This window comes from Vespa crabro, chromosome 1 (genome assembly GCF_910589235.1).
Source record: "Vespa crabro chromosome 1, iyVesCrab1.2, whole genome shotgun sequence".
Lineage (NCBI taxonomy): Eukaryota > Metazoa > Arthropoda > Insecta > Hymenoptera > Vespidae > Vespa > Vespa crabro.
The window spans coordinates 1,619,585-1,639,934 of record NC_060955.1 but is presented as its reverse complement, the minus strand read 5'-3'; the positions used below and the strand labels follow the sequence as shown (position 1 = coordinate 1,639,934).

Below are 20,350 nucleotides of genomic sequence, written 5' to 3'. Positions count from 1 at the left end.
CAAATAAAGACTGCACTGTGTAATAGGTCAAATATAATTATACTTTTAATATATGTTATTAAACAGATTTACTGTAATTAAATGCTGTGTTATATTAACAAACAAACGATTTAATTATTATGTACATTATGTATAGTATGTTAATAATTATGTGCGAAATAAAAAATGTAAAAATCTACACTACTATATAAAAATAATAATGTTTCTAAATATATTTTGAGACTTTAATGTTTTCATTTATTTATGTTTGTAATTTCCTTGTTTCAGGACAAATGATACTAGAACTAATTTTTTTTTTTATAGAAATGTTTGATACCGTTGATATTTTTGGTTTCTTTTCCATATTTCTTAATGCGATATAAATAATAGTATAATAATGACATAATAACAAAAGCATAAGTAATACATTACATTTTTTCATATATTTCGTCATATCCACATGACAAACATGTATGGGAATACGTATCATCAGTCTCATTATAAGTTTCCTCTCCAAATTCATGAACGTGATTGGCCTTTGTCGTTTTATTGTAGAGAGAACTTCTTACTTGCATTCTCAGTCTTTTAATCTACATTAAATAAACGTTAATATAATATTACTATTTATATTTCATTTAAATTAAAATAAATTTGCAAAAAAAGGTCTTATATTATTACAATAGAATTACCTTTTTATTAAAATGTTTTATTTTCGTTTCCTCTTTCTTCAAATCACGCTTTTCTTTTTCTTCTAACAATTTCTCTTCTGAGCCCCAAACCTCTAAAGCTCTCTGTTCTATTTGTAAATGTAAATATAATTTCATTTCACCCCAACGTGGATTATGAGGATTTTTTCTAACGATATACTTTAATGCTGGCTCTCTTTTATCAAAATCATAATCTCTTAACAAATATTCTTGTTTAGCTTCTGATTTGGTGATCAGAGAATGTTTGTCCTCACTATCCCTAAAAAAAAAAAGAAAAAAAAAAAAAAAAAAAAAAGAGATTAAAATATTTATAATAATAACAATACATCTTTTATTTCAATATTGATTTATATTACATACCTGCATGCATCACATACTTCTAGATTAAAAGTCTGAAGAAGATAAGAATCTTTAAATTCTTTATTACAATCATTGCAATGAGGTAATGAACTGATAAAGGGTGCAGGTTCTGTTACGATGTTTATCTAATAAAAAAAAAAAAAAAAAAGAAAAATAGAAGATCCTGAACAAAATAGAAATTTATAGATCATTATTAATTTATAAATTATTTACCATTTGTTGTTCCAATTCGTCATTTTCTTCTATAAGAAATCCACCTCCGCTATCAACAACACGTTTTCCTTGAACCTTTATTGCTCTACCCTTGGAGGATTCATCACTTTCACTTTACAAAGACAAAATAACAACAAAGTACGTAAAGGTCACATTTAATAAACAAAGATAATGTAGAAAAAAAATATTAATTCAAATTTAAATGAAATGAAATATCAATTGTAAAGATTAATTAACCATTGTTTGATTCTATTAATTTATATTTATAATATAAAATTAATTATAATTATTAAGTTAAATTAAATTAATATTAATTATTAAACGCATACCCTTTTGCATATGGATGAGCTACAAGTTTAGAATTTTTTAACAATAATGCCTTCTGTCTGTTTCTTTCAGCTCTATCCTTAAGTTCCTGTTTCATTTGGGATGATACATCTTCACTTTCAATGGAATTACTTTTATTATTTGCATTTTCAATTGACATTTTATTGCATTAAAAATTCTTCAAAAATAAACGGCTTATTAAATGTTAATATATTGTTCGTAACACCGACCCGTCCTGATCGTTTAAGATTAATACACTGAACGAATTACATAGAACGCGCCAATATTGTCTTCTTGAGATTCATAACTCTCGTGGTAAAATGATATCCTGCGATAGATTATATTTGGACAAATTATAAAGTAGAGATGAAAGTTGAAATTATTCGATAGATTTAAGTGAATAAACAATTTCAAAGAAAAAAAAAATAATTTAAATAAAATATAAAAAATAACAACTTTTTAGGATTTTCTTAAAAAAAAAAAAAAAAAGAATAAGAAAAACTGTTCTTGCTTAAAGATAATTTAATATATCTAACGCTCATTGCGCTCACAGTTAATGGACAAGAATTAAATCAAATTAGAAATTACATTAAATTCAAAATTATAACAAATCAAAAGTTTAATAATAAAATGTATAATAATAGTTTTAGTTATATATTACAATATGAATTAAAAAGAATAATTATTATAATAAATATTCGATGTAAATTGATCAGAACGAACGATTGGTAGCATGAGTTGACGTTTCATTGAATATATCCATGAAATTTTGTCATTAGCAACATGGCGCGAGGCAGCAGTGCAGGCTTTGATAGACACATTACGATTTTTTCGCCAGAAGGTCGGCTTTATCAAGTAGGTAAGTCATTAAAAAATATTTTATTTAATATAATGATACACATTAAATTAATTATGCTTTTCATAAAAGTTAAAATATAAATTTTCAAATTTTTACATTACTGTATCATGACATGGCGTATTCGAATTTTTCAAACTTATTTAATAATTATTTTATGAATTTCTTTTTTTACAGAATATGCATTTAAAGCCATTAATCAAGGAGGTCTAACATCGGTTGCTGTAAAAGGTGTAGATACTGCAGTTTTTGCAACACAAAAGAAAGTACCTGTAAGATAACCTCTTTAAGAAAAATTTTCAATAAGAGATCAGCTTTGAACAATTATTCATTCTATGTTTGTATAACTTTTTATTACAGGATAAGTTGTTAGATGCTTCTAGTGTTACCCATGTATTCCAGCTTACAGAACATATTGGTTGTGTTATGACAGGCATGATAGGTAAATTATTCATATTTTTTATATTCTTCTTATAAGAAGATTACAATTAACTATATTTTTTTTTTTTTTTTTTTTTTTTTTTTTTTTTTTTTTACAGCGGATAGTAAATCTCAAGTACAACGAGCAAGATATGAAGCTGCTCATTTTAAATATAAACATGGTTATGAAATACCTGTAGATGCATTATGCCGGCGTGTTGCAGACATCAGTCAAGTATATACACAAAATGCAGAAATGCGACCATTGGGATGTTCTATGATGCTTATTGCATATGATAGAGAAAAAGGTCCATGTATTTATAAAGCTGATCCAGCTGGTTATTTCTGTGGATATAAAGCTATATCAGTTGGCGCTAAACAAACAGAAGCTAATTCTTATCTAGAGAAAAAGTTAAAGAAAAAACAGAATTACGATTTTGATGAAACTATTCAATTAGCTATTACTTGTTTATCTACGGTTTTATCTGTTGATTTTAAACCAACAGAGATTGAGGTTGGTGTGGTATCGAAAGACAATCCTAAGTTCCGGTAATTATATATTTTAATGATTTATTATATAAAATATTTAATTTAATATTAATCTGTGATTTTTCTTTTCTTTTTTTTTTTATAGTGTACTGACAGAACAAGAAATTGATAAGCATTTAACAGCAATCGCTGAGAAAGATTGATGATTTTACATAAGGTTCTTAATAAATACATTAAAAAGGCTTCATTGATTTTATTCAATACTTATAAAATTCTGAATAAATGTATGTCAAAAAATGATACATAAGGTTTATCAGTAACTTAATAAACATAATATTCGAGTGATTTATATTAAAACATTTATTTTTCTGTTTTACCAAATCTAATATATTTGTGTAATGCTTAAATAATTATTTGCCCGAGGCAGTTGCCAAAGGATTTCTAAGAACCAAAATGACAGAGTCTCCACGGAGGAACATTTTTGTGATAAGTCTATCCTTGTTAACTGGTTTTGCCTAAAAATATCAAGTATACAAAGAAATTAATAGATATCACAAAATACACGTGACATGTAAAACATTTACCTTCTTTTTTCCTTTGCCTGTACGTGGTAATTCGGTCCACATTTCTTTTACATTTTCTAATACCATATTACAATGTCTGTCAAATGCCTTTACTCTACCGAGTAACTTTTTATTATTTCTACAATTTATTAATACTTGCGTATTATTCTTTACCGATTGAGTTAGTACTGAAAGGGGTCCGGTATTAAATTCTTCTTCTTCCCTCTTTGCTAATTCTTCTGGTGTCATTTCTGACTTAGGTTTTGTTAAGGATGACCTAAATAATAAATGAGATTATAAATAAACATATTATCACATGAGAAATTATACTATGTTTTGCAATACCTATATAACCTATTTGAACAAAACAAAAAAAAAAAAAAAAAAAAAAAAAAACAAAAATTTATTTTTTCAATTAAATTCTTATGGATTTTTGTCGATACGAATTACTTACATCTTTTAGAAATCTTTTAATAAATCTTCGTAAACTTTAATAATTGAAGATATTTCCAAAAAAAAAATACACTGCTTGCCTTCTTTATGGCGATGCGTTTATATCATTATACGTTGTTTAAACGTATCCAAATTCACAGTCGACTATGATCGACTACTATTCGACTATTGACTATGTAGAATTATTTCCATGTAAGTTATGTCGTTGTTACCACGATGCACCTTCATGTATATAAGACTTAAAAGAAAACCATTTCTTATCTCTCATTGGTTGATTATCATATGTGTGTATGTAATAAAGAGTTGTGCGAAAGAGATCATATAATATATAACACATACGCACACACACATATTTTATAAATAATGTTCGATAGTTTTGACAGTTCTTGTCATTATCGCAAAACTCTAAACGCTCATGTTATTGTTATTAATTTCTTTATAATTTTTAAAATAAATATAATAACTAAAGAAATAAAATGTTGAATCTTTTGTATATTATTGTTCGTCGAATTCTTACGACATAGTATCCATATATAAATGTGTTAAGTTCCGCTTATGCGGCTCAGTCGGAGTTTGCGTTTTGTGATCTCTTTATGTCAGGTAGATATTATTTTGTTAAAATAAATTTTATTACCACGTTCAATTATTTCATTCTTTATATTATTTATTCTATCTTTTAGAGTTATACGATATATAAAATATAAATATAACAAATTTTATCTATATAGAATGTAAATATATAAATGATTATAAATCTGCACAATTGAACTGAGGATTATTTGGAAACAAAGGAATATCAACATGTGGAAACCTTTTGAAGCTGGAAGTTCTCCAATAGATTGGTGTGAGGGAAATTATAGTATATCACCCAGCATTGCAGAATTTATGAATACGGTTGGTGATATAATTTATATAAGATATATTATTATAATAATAATTTTCTTTGATCATATATAAGTTTTATAGACCTTTATGTCAAAGAAAGGATGATTCATTTCATCATGATATATTTCCTTTGTCATTTTTATCATAAAAGAATTATTTTATATATGTACATACACACACACACACACACACACACATAAAGGATATAAAAACTTTTTTGTTTCAGTTGAGCAATGTAGTTTTTTTATTACTTCCACCTGTACTCATGCATCTTTTTCGTGATTATGGAAGATTTGTAAATCCAGGAATTCATGTAATATGGTTTTTACTTATGATAGTGGGCCTGAGTAGTGCCTATTTTCATGCAACTTTATCTCTAATAGGTAAAATGTGCAATAAAAATTAATAAGATATATATATATATATATATCAATTGGAATAAATGTTAATTGTTATTATTACAGGCCAGCTTTTGGATGAGTTAGCCATATTATGGGTATACATGGCAGGTTTTTGTATGTTTTTTCCAAGAAGATATTTTCCAAATGTTTTTCGAAATGACAGAAAACGTTTTTCAATGTTTGCTACATTTCCGACTTTAATAGCTACTGGTTTAGCATTAGTACATCCAGCATTAAATGCATTTGCTTTAATGAGTCTTGGTATACCTGCATTTGGTTTTATGATAATAGAATTAAAAAGGTATACTTGATATTTGTTCATATTTTTTTATTATATTTAATATTCAATTTATTTTAATTATCTTACTTCTTTTTATTTATACTTTTTTCTAATTATCTATACTTCTTTTTTCTTCCACCCCCAAGAACGACATCAATGAGGGTGTATAGATTAGGTCTCCGTTGTGGCGCTGTATGGATATTAGCTGTTACATGTTGGTTAAATGATCGTTTATTCTGCGATACCTGGCTGAATTTAAATTTCCCATATCTTCATGCTTTATGGCATCTATTCATTTTTATAGCAAGCTATACAGCAGCAGTACTCTTTGCTTATTTTTCTGTCAAGGAAGAAAGACCACAACAATCGCCTACACTTCGATATTGGCCAAGGGATGATTTTGAACTTGGTATACCATATGTGACAATTAAAAGTTATGTTAAAATTGATACAAATAGCAACATATAATTAATATGGAATATTATAAATATCTATAAGGCTATAATGTGCATTTATTACTAAATTAATAAAGTAATAGTAGATTAAAGAATAAACTGGAACAATGATGTGCTTAATAAGATATTTTGTATATCTATTTTATAAAAGATATGTTCTTATATATTTGAGCTAAATGTAAGATTGTTATACCGAGCAGTATATAAGAGACGATATATTTGTCATTGAAATTATTTTTTACGATTAGTTATTACAAATTTAATTGAAAATAAAATTTTATTTAAATTCACTTTTATTATATATACTTACAAAAAAAAAAAGTGATCTTGAATAGATCAAATATAAGTATATATATGAAAATAATTAGCTTATTGAATTTACGATTATTTATAAGATTTTACATATATTAATTGATAATTGACCCTAAATATGTTTGAAGAATTATTTTGTAAATGGCATAGTTTTTTATTTTGTAAATTAAAATATATGTTTCAAACTAAACGTCTTATATGTAAATGGAATTTATTTATACATGTAATAATATTAACACATGTGGTGATATTTAATTATGTATCATACAGTATTCTGTAAAATTGTATGGCCACAGTATCGGAAATTTTTATATGTTTTAAAAGTATATTATATTCTCGAGCAAGAAAAGAACAAAATATTTTGTAGTTATATATAAGTATATTCTACATATGCATAACAAACACATATATATGGATTTACACATGTATATACTAAGATTGTGTATTTAAAATCTAGGGAAAAGCATATATATTTGAATATATATACACACACATATATATATATATATGCACATAAGACAAAGATTTGTATCAATGTATTAATTTATGATATAAATAATACATGTGTTATAATAAGATTATAATAAATATATAAACCAAAAAAATTAAATATGTTAAATCTTAATATAATAAAAATCATGAGATATAAAAAATATATAATTATAGACAATTTATAAAAATATATAATTATCAGAAAAAAAAATATGATAACATATATTCCATTATTTATAGAAGTATTAGTAATTCTTTGTGTTATATTATTTGTCCCTTGTATTATCATAAAAAAATATTATTTACTCTCCTCTATAATATATAATATTATTATCGGTCTCATGAATTTTTACCTCATATAATAAATCTGGATTAGGCAATTCCTTTTTCAATTCATTATAAATATATATAGCTAAATTTTCAGTGGTCGATACAACATTTTTAAAATAAGATACATCTTTGTCTAAATTTTTGTGATCCAATCTATCCATCAATACATTTTTCATGTACCTTTTTAAATCAGATATATTCATAACCATACCAGTTATAGGATCTAATGTTCCACGGACTGTAACTTCAACTGCAATAAATTAAAAATTTTATAATAATGCTCATAATTTTTAATTTATTATTATATCATAAATATATTTATATACTTATATCATAAAAAATTAATTTATTAAGTTTATATCCTAATTACCAGTATAATTATGTCCATGTCCCCAAAAATTGTTACATTTTCCATATATCATTTTATTTTCTTCATCACTCAGATTATTACTATAATGATAAAAAAAAAAAAAAAGTAATACCTTAATAAAAATGATATATCTACTATTAACTGTGTTAACCTTATAATATAATACACATATATATACGTATACATTTAGACATTAATTATTGGTACCTGTGCAATCTATGACAGCTAGATATTGATTCCTTTCTCGTTAAATAAACAATTGGATGAGTCATTTTTATAAATTTCTTGATAGCTGACTTTTAGTTGACTCTTAGAATACAATTATACTATTATAAAAGCTTACAACAACTGGAATATCATAGAACAAAAATTAATCCATATTGATGAATATTCAATCATAAAAAATTGTTACTTAGAAAAACTCAAGGATAATTATTGAAAGTATTCTATTCGATGTAATACGAATGTCGTAAGAGCATTTTAATAAAATCTATTACATTCGTAAAGGATGGTTATTTGAAATCATTACCAATTGAAATTTTACGACGAAACATATAAGATTATTTTATCAAAAGTTTAAATACGTTATATATTAAATTTAAATTAAAAATTTTTAAGACAGAATAAAAAAAAAAAAAAAAAGAGAGAGAAATGAAAAAAAAAATGTTTTCAATGATATAAGAAATATGTATTGCTATGAAAATTTTATAAAAATCAATTTAAAATTCTAAGATATTTAAACAAAAATATATATATATATATATATATATATATATATATATATATAAAAGTGTCTCGTAATCTCTAATTTAAATTGTTCCAATTTTCAACGAAATTTCCCGCCAATGATTCGATTAGAAAATGAAGAAAATGTACCCAATGGCGTTTAAGCGTGCATACGCGATCGTACATTGTAAATGAAACTTTAAAGGAATCAACTATTTTACGATAGTGCAATATTGGTGCACATTATTAATCCAATATGAGCTTAAGATTGTGTTTAAGACCGATGAGTTGTTTCATGATAAGATAAAAATCTCCAATTAATCGAATCACATTTTCACCTGCTCGAAGATAAGTTTCAATTGCTAGTGCTATTAATTACTGTTGTTTAAATTTATCACCAAATTTGTGTCTATAGTAATAACATTTCCTTTCTGTATACTGTCATGCCGGTAACGCCCTATAAACTGTAAGAATTAGTCATTTCACGGAATGTGTGATATAAATATAATTTGAATATAGAAAGTGAAGAGTTGCGAAACATATACGACTCTTATTTGATAAAATGGATAGCAAAGGAAGAAAGATTATTGTCTGTGATAATGGAACGGGGGTAAGCATATATATATATAACGATGTAAATCATTCTAATATAGATTATTTGGAGTCCCTTTTTTTAATACCTTTTTCAATATATATATATATATTGAATATATATATATATATATATTGAATATATATATATATATATATATAGTTATTAATATATTATTACTTTGTATTTCTTATTTGTCAAGTGTTAAGATATCATTTGAAAAATTCAAATATAAATTATTTCTATATACTTGTTTCAATATTTATTATTATTTATTTAATTTATTTTCAGTTCGTCAAATGCGGATATGCGGGAGCAAATTTTCCTGCCCATATATTTCCATCGATAGTTGGACGTCCAATCATAAGGGCTGTTAATAAGATAGGAGACATCGACGTGAAGGTACATATTTTATTATTGTTTATAATAACTTGCTTAATATAAAAGAAAAAAAATTATATATATATGTGTATATATATATATATATATATATATATATATATATATATATATATATATATGTATATATATGTGTGATTTATAATCAGCTTTTATTGGAAGCGATTATAATAAATTTATTTATTCCTTTTTTCCGTTTCTTATTTCTTTTATTATTTTCTGTTTATCTATATTAAAAACAATAGACACTATTCTTCCTTAAAGAGATATAATTAAAATGATAAATTAATTAACAATTATTATGGTATAAGAACATATTCTAGATTTCTTCTTTTTGTATCAATGTTAATGGAATAAATGTACTATTATTTTTATAAAGTACTAGTTATTCTATTGTCTCTAATTATTTATCCTTGCAAAGTTACAAGCAAATAGACATTAATATTTTTTTTTTTCTTTTTTTGTAATACTATAGAAAAATTAATCATTAAGTTTTGGAAAATATATATATATAATAATAAGTAAAGTTATTAATATAAAAATTATATTTTCAGCAAGAATATTGTGTTCGTGTAAGTCAATTTATAATGTTACCCTGTGTGGCTCAATGAATAGAGATTGTTTAAAAGCTTATTTATATTTTTCTACTGACATAAATATAAATGTAAGAGTTTGACTTATTAACAAAAATTGACTTTTATTAACAAAACTTTGAAAAAGGAATGTATATCACAAATGTAAGATTATTATTATCTATATCATTATTATAATATTTAATATACTTCAATATTGTCAAAAACAAAATTGTAATTGTCTATGCATCAATCAATTCGATGCCGTCAAAAGTCTTTTGCTTGTTTTCATTTATTGAAAGAAGAGATAGAAAATGTTTGTTATAGGTTTTTTTTTTAGCCCATTTTTGGTACGTGGGTATGTTTGTATATACTGTGCTTTTGATAAAATATCTAATATGTTTGTCTGCTTACATTTGCTCTCGTAGGATGTGCTTAACATGCCTGTAAGTTTAATGTATTTTTGATGCTAATTTGTACATCTATTTCTCATTGATTGATCATAAAATAATTTTTAAAATAATAGTTTCTTTTTTAGAGAATATAAATGGAGAAGTAGTTTTTAATAGTCAATTGATCGATTGAAATAATATAATTTCTTATATACTTCAAATTTTAACATAATTTAATCAAATTAAGTAATTTTTATTCCATTTATATTATTCATTTAATTCTCTTCTATGTTATGATCATAATAAATTTGTAAAAATATCTTTAATATTTATAATAATTTTTATTTTATATAATAATATTCTTAATCGGATATTAAGAATAGTATCAGTGTTATAAACTTATATTGGCAATTTATAGGCATATAAAAATGAATAAGATTATATGAGTGTTTGAATCTGAATATTGTATTATAAAATATCAATAATATGTGAGCAAACATCCACAAGTGCTATATGTGCAATGTTTGATCATTCATACTCTCAAATTTTCAATTTTATTTATATCAACAATAATAATGATCCTTGCATCTTAGTTTTAATACTCTTATTAATTGAGAAAACTATTAATTATATATAATTGCATTATTATGACAGGACTTAATGGTTGGAGATGAAGCAAGTAAACTTCGTTCTATGTTAGAAATTAGTTATCCCATGCAAAATGGAATTGTTAGGTGTGTATAAAGATTTTATATATATATATAATACATTTTTAACTTCAATTGAACAATGTAATAATGTAATGCTTTCTTAGAAATTGGGAGGATATGTGTCACGTTTGGGATTATACATTTGGAAAAGAAAAAATGAACATTAATCCTAGAGAATGTAAAATTTTGCTGACAGAACCACCAATGAATCCTATCACGAATAGAGAGAAAATGATCGAGGTAAAATATATATTAATATGTATATATATATTATTTTTTCTACTATTTCAAGGCTCATTATTTATTTAAGTATATTTAGATGATAAAGCTTTTATATATATATATATATATATACATATTTTTTTTTCTTTTTTTAGGTGATGTTTGAAAAATATGGATTTGCTGGAACATATATTGCGATACAAGCTGTACTTACATTGTATGCTCAAGGATTGATTAGTGGTGTTGTGGTAGACTCTGGTGATGGAGTTACACATATTTGTCCAGTATTTGAAGAATATGCTTTGCCTCATTTAACACGTCGATTAGATATTGCCGGTCGTGACATTACTATGTATTTAATAAAATTACTTTTATTACGTGGATATGCCTTCAATCATTCTGCTGATTTTGAAACAGTAAGGATGTTAAAAGAAAAATTATGTTATATTGGATATAATATTGAAACTGAAGAAAAATTAGCTCGTGAAACGACTGTTTTAGTAGAATCTTATACAGTAAGTATAATGATTTATATAGTAAAATACAACATTCTAATTTTTTTTACTCATCAAATGCTCAAAATTTGTACTTTTTCGTTCATCATTGTTAATAGTTTTTTTAAGCTTCCAGATGGTCGAGTAATAAAAGTAGGTGGTGAAAGATTTTCAGCACCAGAAGCATTATTCCAACCACGTTTAATAAATGTTGAAGCTCTGGGAATTGCAGAGCTAGTATTTAGTACAATTCAAGCAGCTGATATTGATATCAGAAGTGAACTGTATAAGCATATCGTTCTTAGCGGTGGCAGTACAATGTATCCAGGGCTTCCGTCTAGACTCGAACGAGAGATCAAGCAACTTTATTTGCAGAAAGTTTTAAAAAATGATACATCCAAACTTAATGTAAGTTTATCAAAAATTTATATATATATATATATATATATATGTATATATCTTTTTTTAATTTTTATTACATCTGGTAATATGGCGTGGAATATGTTTCCTTCAAAGAGTTTACTTTATATTATTCTTTTATAGAAATTCAAAATCAAAATCGAAGATTCACCGCGACGCAAAGATATGGTTTTTATGGGTGGTGCTGTATTAGCAGAAATAACAAAGGATCGAGATTCTGTATGGATAACGAAAGAAGAATATGAAGAGAAAGGTCTTAGTGTATTAAAAAAATTAGGATCCTATGAATCTTAAGGATATGTTACGTTAGTACAAGGTGCAACATGAAACAAAGTAAATTTTTTCAGACTAAAAGTGATGCAAATGCCATTGAAAAATAGTCAAGTTGTTTTACAGACTACAAATTACTTGAACGATATAAAACAGACAGAGTGCTTGAGTTTGCTGTAAGGGCTATGTCATGCCAAATAGAATATTTATTTTGGTTATGCAGATTAGTGCAATTAATAGAGCTATATAATCAACTGTAAGATCTTCATATGGATGCGAAGAATAAATGAATTTTTATTTTAAGTACATGCGATAATTATCAGAGGATCATTAAAATATAGAAATTTTTTACTTGGAACAGACAAAATGGTTATTTTATACTGTATAAAAATTTTAATAATCCGTATCTCTGGAGCTCTTATTTATATGCATTCCAGAAAACGAATTTTGTAAATATAGCTTTTATAAATATCATTTTTTGTTTAGTAAAGTTTTACATTTATTGTTGAAGCCATAGCTTCTCTGCCAAAATAATAAGTAAGAAAAGAGAACAGTTTCCTATAGATCTAACTTCAGTAAAATGAACTTGATAAAATCAGTGCAATGGCTGAAATTGTTATTGATAAAGAAACACATAAGCATTGATTTAATTTATCTTTTTTAGGGTTCACACTGGAAAGCATTTTTTTTATAACAAAACACAAGTATTTGTGTTTCAACATGCATCATAGTAATTTATTCATAGGTTGAAAACAAACATAGATAAATCAATTAATTTAGCGATTTATATTGTATAATATAAAAAATATAAAACTATAATTAAGCAATAGTTGATATAAAATCATGCATTTAATAATTTAATTATTCTAAGATATTAAATATTTTATAAAAAATATAGGAAAAGAGAGGAGAGAGAGTTTTTTTATGTTTTCTCTTAAATTTTTTCACATCTTATAAAAAACAAACAACACCCGTATCACTCAAAGCAAATTGTCAAGCAATTTGTTTGATTGTCAAAGCAAATTGTCATTGTTGTTCTTGTAAAAAGTAGATTTATAAAAATGACATGTCAGTGTTTATTTTTTTTATTGTTATTTAAATAAATAACTCTTAGAAATAAATGTATTTCCTATAAAGTCTTCCATAATAATTTTGAAACCCTAGAAATTAATTGAAGATGTGTGCAATTTGTGCAGATATTTTTTTTTTCTATCTAATATATATATATCATATATATACGATAGTTGAAATGAAATTCATACAAGGAAAATGTTTTTTAACTTCTTTATACATAGCTTTTAATACAATGGCAACATAAAATAATACCAAATTAAGATTAGTCTACAACAGTCTTTATTATGTTACGCCATATATGGGACCTTTATATTGTGTATCTATGTACACCTTTATGTATAAATAAAAATAACAATTTAATTTGTATTATACAATTTTGCATTCATATGGGTACGACATAACAGTAGATAAACGTATATGTATTTAATTTTGTTTAAATTTGTACAACTTGACTTCAATATCATTCTGTATAACAATGAAACAACAAGCAATTATGCTATTGTGTGAAGACATAAAGTTTAGTTTTGAATGGTGTATTATACTATATACTGCGCGTTATACAGTAGATTTTTTTAAATGTATACATTTCTGTACACCTCTGGAAATTATTGATGAGATAATATGATAGTTTCATTTTTTTTTTTTTCTTTCTTTTTTTTCTTCTTAAGCTGTATATAGATACATTATATTAAGCAAATAAAAAAAATAGTATACAAAACACTTTATAATAATCCAAAAGTGCTTCACAAATATCTGCAATTACAACATTTGCAGATTTGATACAATACCTTACCAAGACACTTGAATGAAGTGTAAAGATGGAGTTTTATAGAAAATTTTAAATCCTATAAATCACATTCAGAATGTAATTGGCTTATTTTTGCATTGTTCAATACAAAAATTGGTGAAACGTTTAAGGAACTTTGGATACTCCCTCTTATAAACTGCACGTAAGACAGATGCTGGTGCCCATCCACCAGGATTTACTAGAATTTATATTTGGTTATAGTTAATAGTTAATTTGTTCATCTAAATACATATCGTAATATGAAAGATAGCATACCGACAGAACAGTATGTTATTTTGCAAGTTATATTATCCCGTTTAATTTCTTCTTCATCTTTTGGAGGATCAATAAATGTTTGACATACAAGACATACTGTTAAGTAAACTCTCACACATTTACCAACATTTGACTGTATAAAAAAAATTAACTCGTGTTATTAAATGTATAAAAATGTATAAAAAATGTTTGATAATTGATGTTTGGAATACAAACTGGATAATCGGAATATTCTGTACTGTGGTTGCATACTATCCATAAATCGTGTGCATCTGGATCTTGATCATCTGTTACTCTACGTATATGGGACCAGAAAAGTGCATCCCTTTGGCTCGCAGGCCAAATTCGTTTATGTGTCTGCAGAAATACCAAAGTATCCTTGGAGATATTTTCTATTACAGTCATATCTTCGAGCGTAGCTTCCCATTCGCTTCTATATTCAGGACCAAAGAATATTTCGCAGACTTCATGTCCGGTTACACCTTTTACAACATGACAAGCTTTAAGAGGATCTACGACCAAACCATCGGCTTCCTCCTCGCGTCTATACATTCGCATATCACCATCTTCAGCAAATAATTGCCATCCTCCTGCTCCTCCTACGCCAAGTCTAGCATAGTGCAGCTGTTGCATAGTTATTTTTTCTATCTATAATTATAATTTTTTTTTTTTTTTTTTTTTTTTTTATTACACACGCACGCACGCAGGCAAATCGTTTATATTTTCATTCAAACAAATTAGAACAATAGTTAATTACCTCAGGCCAAAGCCTATGCTTTACCGCTGATGTAGTAGGTGTAGTTAAAATGGTAACAGATTTTTGTTTCAAACGATCTCTTAATTGATTCTCTTCATCGATTTTATCTAAACCAGTTTCTACCGCGTCATAAAATTCTTCATCGCATAGAGCACTGTGTGGACCTTCCTTGAAATTGTTAATTTTTTATATTAACATTTATAACTATAGCCGAAAAAAAAATATATTAATCTATTATATCTAAAATATATTTTCTCTATGGATATTTAACATTAAGATTGTTATTTACTTCTTCAAAATAACACATTTCTCAAATGTCATGCCTAAATTACTACAAGCTTTTATATCTAATATAGATGAAATTACTAGAAAAATGTATATAAGCATCTATAAAAGCTTTTCATATAAATGACATAATGAAATGAACAATGATAGGACAAAGAATATCTGTCAAAAATAACAAATGAAGCATAACATATATACATATATATAAATATATAGTTATGTATATGTATATAATGTGACACAAGTATTAATAGATGAATGAATCATATGTTCCAACAACAACCTCTGGATGTAAACAAACGATTACATGTCAAATTTAAAACAACATTTTATTTAAAACAACAATTAAATAATAAGATAAATTTAATGTCCTAGTAAGCAGAAGATCTTCTTAAAAAATCACATAATTATAAAAATCAAACCTCATAATCTGGACCTCCATGAATGAGAACTCGAGGTCTTGGAGAATCACTTTGATGCATGGTAATTTGATCTTTTAAGGTTTTATACAATTCTTGTAATTTTCGCTTTTTTTCAACTTCTTTTTCCCATCTACGACGCCATGCATCTTCACGCTGTATCATTAACTCAATGCAGTGTTGTAACGTCGCCAAGACTCCTTCACTTGTTGCTTTAAATGTAATTGCTTCACCTTTAAAATCCACTGACTGTTCAGCCGGATTAAATTTTTTTTCAATCTTATTTTCTGTAAATCATTATGAAAGAAAGTAATCATCAATCCAAGTTTGAATTTGTCCTATTTTCTTCTGCTTCTATAATAACAAAATATCTTAGAATAAGTCATACCTTTTGAGAAAGCATTTTTAGCATTTTCTGCACAATTATCAAAATATTTTTGTAACGTATCAATTTGCTTTATTAGAATGTCTCTGAATGTTTCTATTTCTGCTAATTTTTCTTTCAAACCTCTAATACCACGCTTTGTAAAACTACCAGCGCTTGTAGTAGACTGTGTGTTTGACACTAAGGAAATGGCACTACCATGACGTTTAAGACTATTTTCACTTCCATAGCCTGATTCTGACTGTTTAAAATAAAAATATATGGAATGTTGATATGTTATTCATGCATTGGCAAATCATACATTATATTTACCCATTTATATAATAACTACATTTATATATGATTACATTGATACATAAATGAAAAGCATAATTAAAAAAAAGAAATATACTTCTAAATGCTTTTGAAAAATTTACCTTATATGACTTTAAAACATCTACCCATCTCTGTTTTTCTTCAGGATTGCTTGCTCTCAAATACCATACTAAGCAATCATTAACAGATACGTCAAATCTACATTCATCAAATTCATGTGCCTATTAAATTAAATCAACATACAAAATAAATTAATGGATGCATTTACTATTAATTCGGATAATATAACGTCCAATATACAGCTTTATACGTATAATATCCTACCTTGATATTAGCCTTATATAAACTTATCGAACCTCGACAACCAAATCCACTATCTTGTTCGGATTTATAATAAGATAAAGTACCATCCTTGAGAACAATAAATCTCGTTTGCCAGCCGTGTATGTAATTTGTCCATTTGGATAATGTACCCTGAAGTTCTGGAACTACCACTCCGTCAGAACCATCATCGTCATCGCCATCAAGCTCAGCTTCCATATATTCAATTTCTTCATTGTTAAGGCGAAGTGCCTCTACTTCATCAGCCATTATCAGGAATGAATTGGACCAAATACCGTGTTATTTATGATTGGCACAACATACCAGATTGTGATTTTTATTAAAACTGCGTAACGAATGGAAAAATATAATCGGACTGTTTACTTAACTGACAGGTACAAAATTATAAGATGACTGAGCAATCTTGATATAGGACACGTTTCAAAACATAATTGAAATTAATTGCCGCGTAACATAACCTCATGCGATACGTCTTCAATATTCATATCATATGAAAGGTTAATCGTTCGTACTTTTTGCTGAATAAACGTAGATAAATAATCAACACTTCGTCATACCACAGACTATACTTAATCTTTACTTATACTAGACAAATACAGGGCGTTTTCTTATCATCAGAACACAAACACACATTGATATAATACGTTCGAATTTTCCTTCATAAACACAATTACATATATGCATGTTTAATGCGTAGCATTAGATAACAGAGATAATTAAAATAAGTTTTTTTCAAGACTGGGTAGAATCAACTCACTCGTCTGAGATGTACCACCAATCCACCGAGATGATTTACGAGGCAAACTTGCTGATTGTGTTTTCTCACATTTTATTCTCAACGAATATTTAAATTGATTACAACGAAACGAAAAAGTTATTCATGAGAACGATATTAATTATTGATTAAGAATGACGATTTCTTCGAAGCACGATTGTTAAATAATATACGATTACTAAATAACAATATAGTTTAATAATTTTAAAAACACGTGTGTGATGCTCAGGGCTCTTGAAATACTTGATTGATCACTGCTTAGGCTACGGTGTCCCAAACTACCGTACGTATCATCGTACTATTAGTTCATTTCTATTCATATTCTATTTTATCGACTCCGGAATCGTTGAAATTTTTATTTAGAAAATCAACGTTACTTATCGTTTTATTTATAACGAAATTTAGAACGAAATTACTACGAAATACAGATAATTAGATCGATGTTAACAATTAATATAATTCATTTTACAACAAAAATAATATCGATTGGTCGGATCTCATAACGTGAAGATTGTCGCGTACGAAGATCCATCTATCAGTAATATATATGAATTATTATGAAAAAGTAATTATCTATTATAATGATAACAACGAATAAGTTTTATCTGAAGATAGATATAATCTATTAGAAAACGATGTACACACGTCGACGTTCGAAAGTAAACTGATCGTCGAGATTAGAACAAGCATAGGAAGAATTGTTTACATTGTCTTTTGTTTATATGTATCAAAGACTATTATTATCATTTCCTTTATATCGACGGTCCTTTATCGACGACTTATCCTCGTAATTGGAACAATCGACTGCAAGCGATTTTAATGTTAAGATTTCTCATCAGGTGGCAGCACATGGAGCGTTTACGTAAACATTTAAAATGGCCGCATTTCTTCATTTTATAAGCAAGAAAAACTAATTAACTTTTATTTTCATATAACCACAAAAGATAAATTAAAACAACCATTTTCTCAAACAATATAATTAATCTTTTTTTCGTCTTTACGGTAAGTATTATTATTTGTTTTCTCAACTTCGTTATATATATATATATATAAAAAGGAAAGTGCGTTAACGTGAATATCGCTCCGCACTAATGAATAATTTATTTACACGAATAATATTTCTATTACGAATTACAGATAAAATCGTTTAGTCATTTAATCGGCTTGGAATATTTTTCCTACGGTATTATGAATTTTCTATCTGGCTCGTATGAAAAATGAATCCTCAAAATAACCGTTTGAAATGGAATACATTATACACATAAGTACATACATATGTACCTATATATATATATACACACACACACACACACACACAGAGATATAAGTAAAATATAAATGGAGTCGTATTGGAGCTATGGAAGGTACGATCGATTAGATTAAAAAAAAGAGAGAGAGAGAGAGGAAATAGGAAAGGTCCTTCGAAGATTTAAATCGACACGAAGCTGCGGGAGGAAATGAAAAACCGTAAGGGGGAAATCGTTTGGAGTCACCCGCTTCATGACTGCACGTATGCGTAGTGAATGTGCCGAGAGAAGTGAAAAGGAGGAGGAAGAGGAGGAGGAGGTGGAGGTGGAGTAGTAAGAGTAGGAGTAGGAGTAGAGGAGTAGTAGTAGAGTATAGTAAGCGAGAAGGATAGAAGCTTCCCAGGGTCCTCTCTCTCTCTCTCTCTCTCTCTCTTCCCCCAACGTCTCTCTGGGACCCTGATTCGTTCGTCTGAAAACCTTGCTCTTTTACGCAATTTTAGCGTTTATTAAAGTTTGCTCGCAAATGAAACGAAGCCCATATAACCTACCTAATTTAGCGAGTAGCATTTTCGAGTGGGGGCCACTTCAGAAGAGAGATAGAGAGAGAGAGAGAGAGAAAGAGAGAGATAGAGATAGATAGATAGAGAGAGAGAGAGAGAGAGAGAGAGAGAGAGAGAGAGAGAGAGAGAGAGAGAGAGAGAGAGAGAGAGAGGTGGAGAGGCTGGCTTCTATTGACAGCGGTTATTGCCTAACTGCGTACCTCCACCTAATATGCCCGCTCGGGGATTCGCATGCAGGGCCGCTCGAACGAAAACTGCGAAACACGACTGCGAATCTTTAATTCCGCCGCCGTGGTAATCCGCCCTCCCGCCCCGCCACGCCGCTCGCGCGTCGCCACCATCTCTCTCTCTCTCTCTCTCTCTCTTTTCGTATCTCTCTTTCTATTCTCTCTAGTCTTTATCTCTGTCCCTGTCACTCTTCCACTTTACCCCGTTAGCT

The 20,350-nt window shown here is 27.2% G+C and overlaps 7 protein-coding genes across 14 annotated transcripts; 3 read left to right on the top strand and 4 right to left on the bottom strand.

The window, feature by feature from the left end:
• Positions 1-212: 212 nt before the first annotated feature.
• On the bottom strand, positions 213-1,868 carry LOC124422094 (DNA repair protein complementing XP-A cells homolog). Of its 2 annotated transcripts, none has more exons than XM_046958077.1 (5): positions 1,589-1,868; positions 1,260-1,371; positions 1,047-1,078; positions 669-945; positions 213-569 (listed from the first exon to the last, which is right to left on the bottom strand). In XM_046958077.1, the coding sequence occupies exons 1-5, from the start codon at positions 1,744-1,746 to the stop codon at positions 408-410; spliced, it is 741 nt and encodes a 246-aa protein (XP_046814033.1). In that variant the 5' UTR covers positions 1,747-1,868; the 3' UTR covers positions 213-407. The 2 variants fall into 2 exon arrangements, with proteins under 2 accessions (XP_046814033.1, XP_046814021.1); XM_046958065.1 differs by having other exon boundaries at positions 1,047-1,171; positions 1,589-1,865.
• Positions 1,869-2,286: 418 nt separating this feature from the next.
• LOC124422104 (proteasome subunit alpha type-6-like) lies at positions 2,287-3,708 on the top strand. Its single transcript, XM_046958115.1, has 5 exons — positions 2,287-2,445; positions 2,620-2,714; positions 2,803-2,884; positions 2,982-3,411; positions 3,497-3,708. Exons 1-5 carry the CDS (start codon positions 2,370-2,372, stop codon positions 3,552-3,554), a joined length of 741 nt encoding a protein of 246 aa, XP_046814071.1. The 5' UTR covers positions 2,287-2,369; the 3' UTR covers positions 3,555-3,708.
• Positions 3,590-4,539, bottom strand: LOC124422125 (probable small nuclear ribonucleoprotein Sm D2). The gene is made up of 3 exons (XM_046958160.1): positions 4,369-4,539; positions 3,936-4,191; positions 3,590-3,866 (listed from the first exon to the last, which is right to left on the bottom strand). Coding segments are annotated over exons 1-3 (363 nt in total). The 5' UTR covers positions 4,371-4,539; the 3' UTR covers positions 3,590-3,761.
• Positions 4,540-4,699: 160 nt separating this feature from the next.
• LOC124422099 (alkaline ceramidase) lies at positions 4,700-6,487 on the top strand. Of its 2 annotated transcripts, none has more exons than XM_046958100.1 (5): positions 4,700-4,967; positions 5,096-5,261; positions 5,479-5,635; positions 5,717-5,954; positions 6,080-6,487. In XM_046958100.1, the coding sequence occupies exons 2-5, from the start codon at positions 5,169-5,171 to the stop codon at positions 6,399-6,401; spliced, it is 810 nt and encodes a 269-aa protein (XP_046814056.1). In that variant the 5' UTR covers positions 4,700-4,967; positions 5,096-5,168; the 3' UTR covers positions 6,402-6,487. The 2 variants fall into 2 exon arrangements, with proteins under 2 accessions (XP_046814056.1, XP_046814046.1); XM_046958090.1 differs by having other exon boundaries at positions 5,048-5,261.
• Positions 6,488-7,335: 848 nt separating this feature from the next.
• Positions 7,336-8,864, bottom strand: LOC124422111 (6-pyruvoyl tetrahydrobiopterin synthase). 3 transcript variants are annotated; one of them, XM_046958138.1, is made up of 4 exons: positions 8,769-8,864; positions 8,100-8,240; positions 7,893-7,972; positions 7,336-7,772 (listed from the first exon to the last, which is right to left on the bottom strand). In XM_046958138.1, exons 2-4 carry the CDS (start codon positions 8,162-8,164, stop codon positions 7,495-7,497), a joined length of 423 nt encoding a protein of 140 aa, XP_046814094.1. In that variant the 5' UTR covers positions 8,165-8,240; positions 8,769-8,864; the 3' UTR covers positions 7,336-7,494. The 3 variants fall into 3 exon arrangements, with proteins under 3 accessions (XP_046814094.1, XP_046814103.1, XP_046814084.1); XM_046958147.1 differs by lacking the exon at positions 8,769-8,864 and adding an exon at positions 8,422-8,465; XM_046958128.1 differs by lacking the exon at positions 8,769-8,864 and having other exon boundaries at positions 8,100-8,387.
• LOC124422085 (actin-related protein 2) lies at positions 8,860-13,814 on the top strand. 3 transcript variants are annotated; one of them, XM_046958042.1, is made up of 8 exons: positions 8,860-9,228; positions 9,502-9,612; positions 10,164-10,181; positions 11,228-11,307; positions 11,388-11,523; positions 11,661-12,020; positions 12,129-12,407; positions 12,543-13,814. In XM_046958042.1, exons 1-8 carry the CDS (start codon positions 9,181-9,183, stop codon positions 12,711-12,713), a joined length of 1,203 nt encoding a protein of 400 aa, XP_046813998.1. In that variant the 5' UTR covers positions 8,860-9,180; the 3' UTR covers positions 12,714-13,814. The 3 variants fall into 3 exon arrangements, with proteins under 3 accessions (XP_046813998.1, XP_046813988.1, XP_046814008.1); XM_046958032.1 differs by lacking the exon at positions 10,164-10,181 and adding an exon at positions 10,610-10,627 and having other exon boundaries at positions 8,861-9,228; XM_046958052.1 differs by lacking the exon at positions 10,164-10,181 and having other exon boundaries at positions 8,861-9,228.
• Positions 13,815-13,959: 145 nt separating this feature from the next.
• On the bottom strand, positions 13,960-18,563 carry LOC124422073 (ceramide transfer protein). Of its 2 annotated transcripts, none has more exons than XM_046958010.1 (9): positions 18,087-18,563; positions 17,312-17,654; positions 17,089-17,208; positions 16,676-16,913; positions 16,291-16,574; positions 15,584-15,751; positions 15,043-15,474; positions 14,827-14,959; positions 13,960-14,749 (listed from the first exon to the last, which is right to left on the bottom strand). In XM_046958010.1, exons 2-9 carry the CDS (start codon positions 17,576-17,578, stop codon positions 14,622-14,624), a joined length of 1,770 nt encoding a protein of 589 aa, XP_046813966.1. In that variant the 5' UTR covers positions 17,579-17,654; positions 18,087-18,563; the 3' UTR covers positions 13,960-14,621. The 2 variants fall into 2 exon arrangements, with proteins under 2 accessions (XP_046813966.1, XP_046813975.1); XM_046958019.1 differs by lacking the exon at positions 18,087-18,563 and adding an exon at positions 17,842-18,080.
• Positions 18,564-20,350: the final 1,787 nt, after the last annotated feature.

Bases quoted from the DNA above. Each gene is read 5' to 3' on its own strand.
- LOC124422094 (XM_046958065.1), bottom strand. From the start codon at position 1,746: ATGTCAATTGAAAATGCAAATAATAAAAGTAATTCCATTGAAAGTGAA. The intron at 1,372-1,588 runs GTATGCGTTTAA...GTCTTTGTAAAG, and splicing joins GCTCATCCATATGCAAAAGG to TGAAAGTGATGAATCCTCCA. The intron at 1,172-1,259 runs GTAAATAATTTA...TTTTTTTATTAG, and splicing joins ACGAATTGGAACAACAAATG to ATAAACATCGTAACAGAACC.
- LOC124422104 (XM_046958115.1), top strand. From the start codon at position 2,370: ATGGCGCGAGGCAGCAGTGCAGGCTTTGATAGACACATTACGATTTTT. The intron at 2,446-2,619 runs GTAAGTCATTAA...CTTTTTTTACAG, and splicing joins AGGTCGGCTTTATCAAGTAG to AATATGCATTTAAAGCCATT. The intron at 2,715-2,802 runs GTAAGATAACCT...TTTTTATTACAG, and splicing joins CAACACAAAAGAAAGTACCT to GATAAGTTGTTAGATGCTTC.
- LOC124422125 (XM_046958160.1), bottom strand. The intron at 3,867-3,935 runs GTAAATGTTTTA...TGATATTTTTAG, and splicing joins CAGGCAAAGGAAAAAAGAAG to GCAAAACCAGTTAACAAGGA.
- LOC124422099 (XM_046958100.1), top strand. From the start codon at position 5,169: ATGTGGAAACCTTTTGAAGCTGGAAGTTCTCCAATAGATTGGTGTGAG. The intron at 5,636-5,716 runs GTAAAATGTGCA...TTATTATTACAG, and splicing joins TGCAACTTTATCTCTAATAG to GCCAGCTTTTGGATGAGTTA. The intron at 5,955-6,079 runs GTATACTTGATA...TCCACCCCCAAG, and splicing joins ATGATAATAGAATTAAAAAG to AACGACATCAATGAGGGTGT.
- LOC124422111 (XM_046958138.1), bottom strand. From the start codon at position 8,164: ATGACTCATCCAATTGTTTATTTAACGAGAAAGGAATCAATATCTAGC. The intron at 7,973-8,099 runs GTACCAATAATT...TTATCATTATAG, and splicing joins AGCTGTCATAGATTGCACAG to TAATAATCTGAGTGATGAAG. The intron at 7,773-7,892 runs GTAATTAGGATA...AATTTATTGCAG, and splicing joins ACATGGACATAATTATACTG to TTGAAGTTACAGTCCGTGGA.
- LOC124422085 (XM_046958042.1), top strand. From the start codon at position 9,181: ATGGATAGCAAAGGAAGAAAGATTATTGTCTGTGATAATGGAACGGGG. The intron at 11,524-11,660 runs GTAAAATATATA...TTCTTTTTTTAG, and splicing joins ATAGAGAGAAAATGATCGAG to GTGATGTTTGAAAAATATGG. The intron at 12,021-12,128 runs GTAAGTATAATG...AGTTTTTTTAAG, and splicing joins TTTTAGTAGAATCTTATACA to CTTCCAGATGGTCGAGTAAT.
- LOC124422073 (XM_046958010.1), bottom strand. From the start codon at position 17,578: ATGGCTGATGAAGTAGAGGCACTTCGCCTTAACAATGAAGAAATTGAA. The intron at 17,209-17,311 runs GTAGGATATTAT...TTAATTTAATAG, and splicing joins TATATAAGGCTAATATCAAG to GCACATGAATTTGATGAATG. The intron at 15,475-15,583 runs GTAATTAACTAT...TTATAATTATAG, and splicing joins AGCATAGGCTTTGGCCTGAG to ATAGAAAAAATAACTATGCA.